The 8,345-nt window shown below is 40.7% G+C and overlaps 2 protein-coding genes across 2 annotated transcripts; one reads left to right on the plus strand and one right to left on the minus strand.

Annotated features, from left to right (window-relative positions):
* Nucleotide 1: 1 nt before the first annotated feature.
* Nucleotides 2-2,712, minus strand: EAH_00058120 (hypothetical protein, conserved; the record flags this gene model as incomplete). Its single annotated transcript, XM_013393677.1, has 1 exon — nt 2-2,712. A coding segment is annotated over one exon (2,711 nt), but the record flags the coding sequence as incomplete, so codon positions are not given.
* Nucleotides 2,713-3,361: 649 nt separating this feature from the next.
* EAH_00058130 (protein disulfide isomerase, putative) lies at nt 3,362-6,566 on the plus strand (the record flags this gene model as incomplete). The annotated part of the gene is made up of 3 exons (XM_013393678.1): nt 3,362-3,558; nt 4,840-5,038; nt 5,487-6,566. 3 exons carry the CDS (start codon nt 3,362-3,364, stop codon nt 6,564-6,566), a joined length of 1,476 nt encoding a protein of 491 aa, XP_013249132.1.
* Between the last annotated feature and the right edge of the window lie 1,779 nt (nt 6,567-8,345).

Genomic DNA, 8,345 nt, shown 5'->3' on the forward strand with positions numbered 1-8,345 from the left:
CTGCTTATGATGCTGCTGCTGCTTATGGTGCTGCTGCTGTTTTCTGTCCTTCGGAGGTTTGTGCGGCTCCCCTGTGGACTCTTCCGACTGCTTTTGCTGCTGCTGCTGCTGCTGCTTTCGCTGCTGCGTTTCTCCCTGCTGCTGCTGCTGCTGCTGCTGCTGCTGCTGTGTTTGTTGTTTATCTGTTTGTTGGATGGATTTGATGTGTTTTTTATTTTGTTTTTTGTGTTTTTGTTTTTCTTCAGGAGATTCACAGCAAACTTCTTCCCTCTCTTTTCTCTTTGCTGCACAGGCCGCACGCGCTGCTGCTGCTGCTGCTGTTGCTGCTGCTGGTGCTGTTGCTGCTGCTGTTGCTGCTGCTGGCGCAGCTGTTGCAGCTGTTGCGGCTGCTGCTTCTGATTCTGCTGTTGCTGTTTCTTCTGTGTCCACTTCTACTACTGCTGCTGCTGCTGCTGCTGTTTCTGCTGCTGCTGCTGTTGCTGCTGCTGCTGCTGTTGCTGCTGCAGTGTATCTGGAGTCTTCCGTTTCTCGCCGTCTTCTGCTTGCGACTTCATCAATTCTTTTTTCGTTTTCTTTTGCTGCTTCCCTATCCATTAATGCTGAAGCAGCAGCAGCAGCATCAGCAGCAGCAGCTGCAGCATTAGCTGCAGCATTAGCTGCAGCAGCAGCCGCATTAGCTGCAGCAGAAGCTGTAGAGCGATTTGCGTTTTCCGGTGTCTGTGGAGTTATGTTTATTTCATCGTTTGAAGAAACAACGCCTAGAACCTTCAACCCCGCATCTTGCTGCTGCTGCTGCTGCTGCTGCTTGTGCTGCTGTTCCTGCAATAGCAGCTGCTTCTGTTCCTGTTGTAATACCTGTGGTTGCTGCTGCTGTTGTTGTTGCAGTGGCTCTTGCTGCTGCCCTTGCTGCTGCTGCTCTTGCTGCTGCTGCTGCTGCTGCTGCTGCTGCGTGTCTGTGAAGAGAGAGTGTAAGTAAGAAATGTGCGATGGTAGAGCAGCAGGGTGGACGGCCCCGAGCAAACAAAGAAACTCTAATGCTTCTTCTCTTGCTGCATCTACTAAAGAAGGCAGCAACTGCTTCCTCTTATATGAAACGCCCGCATCTGCTGCTGCTGCTGCTGCTGCTGCTGCTGTTGCTGTTGCTGTTGCTGTTGCTGCGGCGGCAGCGGCACCTTTCCCTTGTTCTTGTTGCTGCTGCTGCTGTTGCTGCTGCTGCTTCCCACTTGAAGTTGAGCCTGTAGCAGCTGGCGTTTCTGCTGCTCCAGCACCCGCAGCCGCAGCAACAGCAGCAGCAGGAGCAGCAGGAGCAGCAGCAGGGTTCTGCGGCAGCAGCACCGGAAAGGACTTTAATGCATGCGTCTCTGCGCAAACAACCCACTGCGCTGTCTGCATATTAAAGAACAGCCAAAAGGAGTGCGGTGAAGACGAAGCATTCATCGCAAAATATTTTGATAAAGACCTGTCGATACACTCCAAAGGAGGTAAATCAAACCCCCCTCCTAATAACCCCTCTAAAAACACCCCACACCTGCTGCTGCTGCTGCTGCTGCTGCTGCTGCTGCTGCTGTTGCTGCTGCTGCTGCTGCTGTCATTAAGCAAAGAAGAAGAAGAAGATGATGATGAAGAAGAAGAAGAGAAAGAAGTAAGCATCCATTTGAGTTGATTAAAGCGAGCGCACCACTCTCTATCAACCAGGTGTACATACACCCCGCAGTGCTGCGTTATAAGTGCAGACATGTGCAGCAAAACAAACAAAAAAAAAGAAGCCAGCTCTTCACAAAAGAAGCTAAACCACTCGGGTAGTTTCTCGAGCACCCCAACACCCCCTGCTGCTGCTGCTGCTGCTGCTCCTGCTCCTGCTGCTGCTGCTGCTGCTCCTGCTGCTGCTGAGGAAGGCAGCTGCTGCAGTCCAAAGCAAAAAGCAGACGGGCAGACAAACCAAAGACGCCGAGACAGCCGAGCTATCAAAGAAGGGAGCGAGACGGGATGCAAGCAGCAATTGCTGCTGCTGCTGCTGCTGCTGTTGCTGCTGTTGCTGCTGCTGCTATGATGCATAGCTGTCTCCTTCTTGCAGAAATATGTAAAGCACTCTAACCAAGCTGTCTTCTCTATTAAGTCCATCGGCAGCCCTTTAGGCAGGTGCTGCTGCAGCAGCTGGAAGCAAGCTGCTCTTCTTGCTGCTTCTTTTTCTATTAAATCAACTCCTAAGAGGCTTTCTCCTGAGGTGTACGTACAGCAGAGATTCCTATGCGCAACTGTGCTGCATCGCCACCTCTCATACATTAATAAATCTGCAGCACCGAAGGGAGGGCAGCCACCCCAGGACGAATAAAGCAGAGAGCAGAGAGGAAGCAAAGCAGATGAAGAAGCCGACTCAACGTTAATCTGCTGCTGCTTCAGTGAATACTCTTGCTGCTGCAGCTGCACTACCTCTTGCTGCTGCAGCTGGACTACCTCTTGCTGCTGCAGCTGGTCTACCTGTTGCTGCTGCAGCTGCTGATCCACCCCTTGAATCTGCAACTGTTGCTGCTCATCCTGTTGACATTGCTGCTGCTGCTGCTGCACCTGTTGCTGCTGCAACTGCTGCTGCTGCCTGTGCAGCAGCAGCAGCTGCTGCTGCTGCTGTTTTGAAGGGTTCTTGAGCAGCGAGTGGCGTTCATTGCTGCAGTCAGCAGCAGCAGCAGCCAACCCGCGCAGCAGCTGGTGCGGCATAGACCCCTCACTAGAGGCCCCCGGGGTGTATGTACACTGCAAAAAGAAGAAAGAATTGAAGTGTGCTGCATGCGTTGCTTGCTGCAGTGTATGCGCTCCAGCAGCAGCAGCAGCAGCAGCAGCAGAGGGTGGTGAAGAGAGAAAGGGTTTAGTAAGGTAATAATTGTATAATAGAGAAGCTGCTGCAGAGAAGATTTGAATATTAAACAATTATATTATTGGGATATAATATAATTATTAAGAGAAGGAAGAAGAGAAGTAAAAGAAAATAAAGAGAAAATAAAAAGCTAAGAGCAAAGCCGTGCTGCTGCGTCTGCTGCAGTGTACATACACCTCAAACAGCAGCAGCAGCAAACAGCATATTGTAAATATTATTTTTTCTTTCTTTACCTCTATGCACACTTACTAAGAGCCTTCCGTCTCGCTATGCTGCGGTTGTGCGCTGCAAGACACGCAACAGCAGCAGCAGCAGCAGCAGCAGCAGCAGCAGCAAGCAGCAGCAGCAGCAGCAGCAGCAGCAGCAGCTTACCTCCCCCCCCGGCGGCAGCGCTGCTGCGAGACGGCTGCGTGGTCGGAGTGTTTGCTGTTTGTGTTGTTTGAATTATAAATATTTTATTTATTGTATTTGTGTATTGCTGATTAATAGAAAATGATTAGGAAGAGTTTGCGTTCGCTGCTGCTCTCATTCGGAGTGTTTGCTGCTGTAGCAGCAGCAGCAGCAGCAGCATCAGAGGAAGCAGCAGCATCAAAAGATGATGAATCTGCTGTTCTTGTTATGACTAAGGCGAACTTTGAAGACACATTAAAGCAGAATGAGGTTGTCCTTGTAAAGTTTTATGCCCCGTGGTAAGCTGTATAAGAGTAAAGATATAAAAATAAGCAAAGACAAACATATTTAATTAATAGACAGACAGACAGACAGACAGACGGACAGACGGACAGACAGCACACAAACAAATGCATAAAAGAGAAGAGTATAGACACCCAAATTTATTTATTATTTTATATCATCAAACAAAACCTGATAAATCTACACGCAAGTAGAAACTAAGACAGACAGCAGCAAACATAGAAAGACGCACACAGACAGACAAAGAGAGTTAAATAAATTTATAAATTAATAAATTAAACAAATAAACAACAAACAAACAAGAGAAAATTATATTTATGTTGACAGAGATAAATACAGCACACACGGACAACGCAAGACAGAGACAGAGATAGCAGAAAGAAAATAATAGTAATAATAAATAGAAAGATAAACATAATTAACAGTAAATATCTTTATACAACATTTGTTTATAGAGCTGGTTCTCTTACCTGCTTTCTAATGCTGTGTTTAATCTTTGTTGCTTTGCTGTTTGCTTCTCTGTGTGTTTATCTTTGTTTCTTTGCTTTGTTTGTCTGTCTGTCTCTCTTAATCTCTTGCTTTACCTCTCTCTGCATCTGCTGAATGTCTGTATGTCTGTGCTGTAATCAGTATAAACCCCTAGCTGCTGTTATTGCTGCTGCTAATGCTGCTGCTGCTGCTGAAGGCAGCAGCAACATCAGAAGAAGCGAAGCAGCAGCAGCAGCATTATTTTGAGTGTTTTTTTCTTTGTATGTAGAGCAAGCTGCATAATTTATAGCTATATATATATATATATATATATATATTTATGTATTTATTTGTACGGACGAATAAATAATAATTATTTAATCTTTTACCTCTCTCTCGCGTTTATCATTACAGTTGTCAGTTGAATTATATGCACATCTTTTATATATAATACTTCATTAGATATATATATATATATATAAATAGATATATATATTATATTCACATCTTTTATATATACTTCATTAGATATAGATTTATATATAGATATATACATATATATATATATATTATTTATACAAATAGATAAAGTATAATAGAGTTAAACACATCTCTCCCTCAAATTAACAAACTAAATTAATTTAAAACTATTTAAAAACCCTCAATAAATAAATAAAGTTTATGAATAAATATATTAACGTGTATATTGATCGATTGCTAAATGTACAAATAACTCTATATATATATACATATATATATATAGATTTATTTATTATTAATTATTTATTTATTTATTTATTATGTGTTAGGTGCGGACACTGCAAGCGCATGGCTCCTGAATACGCAAAGGCAGCAAAGATGCTGAAAGATAAGAACAGCAAAGTTATATTGGGCAAGGTCGACGCAACTGCTGAGACAGACCTCGCGAATAAACACGAGATCAGCGAATTTCCTACCGTTACACTCTTCAGAAATCAAAAGCCTGAACAGTACACTGGAGGAAGAACTGTAAGTTTATATATATATAATATATAATATATAATATATATAATGTATATATATATGTAATATAATATTGTATATAATATGTATTATGTATATGTAGATGCAGATGTAGATGTATATATGTGTGTATATGTATATATATTATTTGATATATATACATATATATATAATGTATGTATAGATGTATATATATTTGTATATATTGATGTAATCATAGATGTAGATGTATATGAATGTATATATATATATATGTCTATGGTTTGTATACAGTTGGTTATATGAATGCGAAGATAAATATAATTATGCTTTAAATACTCTATTACTCCGTCTTATATTTCTTGTTTGTTTCGGTGTCTGTATTAATTATAGAAAGCAGCAGCAGCAGCAACAACAACAGCAGCAGCAGCAGCAAGCGCGTGGTAGTTTGATTTGTTTGTTTGTTGATGTGCAGGCTGAAGCGATTGTAGACTGGGTAGAGATGATGACAGGGCCGGCAGTAGTTGAAGTCAGTTCAGAAGAAGAAATGAAAGAGAAGATAACGAAGGAGTCCCCTGTAGCCTTCTTCGGCTCATTTACCTCAAAAGACAGCGAACTAGCAAAGATATTTGAGTCTGTTGCAAACGAAAGCCGCCAGCTTGGGAAGTTCTACTGTACATACACCGGAGATAAAGATAAAATTACTGCTGTACGCTTTGAAGAAGGCTCATTCACCTTCAACCCCAGCAGCAGCAGCAGCAGCAGCATCACAAGCGAGCTTAAGACATTTGTACATACCGAGTCATTCCCTCTCTTTGGACCGATTAACGGTGAAAACTTCAGAAAATATATTGAGAGAGATGCTGCACTTGTCTGGTTCTGCGGGGCTGAGAACGATTTCAATGCGTATAAAGAGAGCATCAGAGAAGCAGCAAAAGAAAGCAGAAATACATACTATTTCGTCTGGTTGGATACAGATACTTTCAAGGGTCATGCAGAAGGAGCTTTAGGAATTACAGAGTTCCCTGGACTTGTTGCACAAACAAAGAAGGGCAGATTTATCTTACCTGATGCTGCTGCAGCAATGAAGGATGCAGCAAAGGTTGCTCAATTTATGAAAGATGTTACTGATGGTAAGATTGAACGCTCTTTGAAGTCTGATCCTGTACCTGAAACAAATGATGAGCCTGTTAAAGTTGTTGTGGGGAAGACATTAGAGCAGATGGTTATATCGGATACACATGATGTCTTCCTTGAGGTGTATGCACCTTGGTGCGGCTATTGCAAGAACTTCGAACCTATCTATAGAGAATTCGCAGAAAAAATCAAAGATCATACGCATGTACTTGTAACAAAGATGGACGGTACAACTAATGAAACACCTCTTGATAGCTTCGAATGGAACAGCTTCCCTACAATTTTCTTCGTTAAAGCAGGAGAGAAGACGCCGATGAAGTACGAGGGTTCGAGAACTGTAGACGGTCTGATGGAGTTCCTCGAGAAGAATACATCAAAGCCACTCACAAAGAAAGCAGATAAGGGTGAAGAACTATAAGCAAACAAGACGGGGGAAAGACCTGCATATACATAATAATATATATATATATACATGCATATATATATAAATATATATATTTTGCTGACGTTTATGTTTTCTTGTTCTTCATCGTATTCTTGCTGCTGCAGTTGTTTATAACCCGCATCAAAATGAAGAGGTTTTGTTGCGCCTCTGCTGCTGCTGTTCATGCGGCTGAGAGAATGCAACTCTGCGAGGTCAGTGCTGTATGCAGTACGCTTTGTTAAGCAGACAATCCGTACAAAAAATGGATGTGTGGAGGAAACTCAGTGAGTGGAGTGCAAACAACGAAAATTCATAAAATATATTACAGCCAATGGAGGGGAAAGTTCTTTTCTTCACGCTTCATAACCTGTTGAAAACAGAGAAGGAAAACCCTTTCAACGGTATTTACTAATACGTTTTTCACGCGTTTCCTGCTGTCCATTGAAATTATTATACTTTTTTCATCAATTGTATATCGTGCTACCTTTAGTTTCACGGTAGATCGCGAGGAAACAGCATTTTAGTTTGAGGTGTATAGGGAGGTTGCTGAGTTGCAAGTAGACGGTAGGAAAGCTGAGGAGTTATATAGTATAGTACTCTCTCCTCTCTTCAAAGACATAATAATGGAGGACCTTGTTGTTTCTTTTCGTCGTTTCACCGAACTCATCGAAAAAAGGATGAAAATTTACCGCAGCTTTCGACTCGAACTCAACGCAGAGCGCCAGAGAACAACACAACTGAAAAACAAGAGGAAGGCGACGGAATCCGGTGAATATTGGGAATAATTACAATTAATTTATACATTAACAAATGTATATATATATATATATATATATATATATATACTTGTTAAGGGGCCTTCAAAAAGATTTCTGATTCAATAGAAATAATAGCTTTTGAGCTTATGAAGCAAATTTGCAGAAATAGAGTTTTATTCGGACTGTCTTTCGTCTATTTCTGCTGCTTCTTCTGATGGAGCGGCAACAGACAGCAATTTGTTTTCTCTTCTATCAGCAGAAGAAGACGCTAGCAAAAAAATGCAGGAGAAAATTGCAAGGCTTACTGCGGAGAGGGAGAGAGGCAAGTTCAATCAATTGTAGTATTATTTAAATTTGATAGACAGTTAAACAAAGAGAGACAGAGAGAGAGAGAGAGAGAAACAAATAGAATCAAAGCAAACAAAAACAACATATATATATATAATACAATATAATATAATATGTCGTTCATCAGAACGTGAAGTATGGAGGCAGATGATTCAAGAAATACAAAACGAAACAGCAGAAATAGAAGAGAAATTTGAAAGACAAACTGTAAGCAAAAACAAAGAGAAGCAGCACTGCATAAAGCACTGGTTTGTTTGTTTTGTTTATTTGCTTGTTTTATCTGTTTGTTTTTCTTGTTTTATGAAGTTATTGTATTTAATTATAATTGTTTCATATACAGAAGGAAAATACAGAAGCTATAAACGCTCTAAACATGCAAATAAAACAAACAAAAGAAGAAATAGAAGAACAGAGGTAAACAAAGACAAACCCTTCTGCTCTATGCTTCTTATGTGCATTATTATATTCTCTTTTATATAATTATATTACTTTTAACATAATTATATTATTTTTATTATATTTTTCTTTATTCAACAAGGAATACAGAATCAATGTGTAAATATATAAATATACGTATGTGTATATATATACGGATATATATATATAATATATATATATATATATGTATGTATATATGCATATACATATATATATATATATATAATAT

Source organism: Eimeria acervulina, genomic scaffold, assembly GCF_000499425.1.
Source record: "Eimeria acervulina Houghton genomic scaffold, Eah_scaff1296, whole genome shotgun sequence".
Classification (NCBI taxonomy): domain Eukaryota; phylum Apicomplexa; class Conoidasida; order Eucoccidiorida; family Eimeriidae; genus Eimeria; species Eimeria acervulina.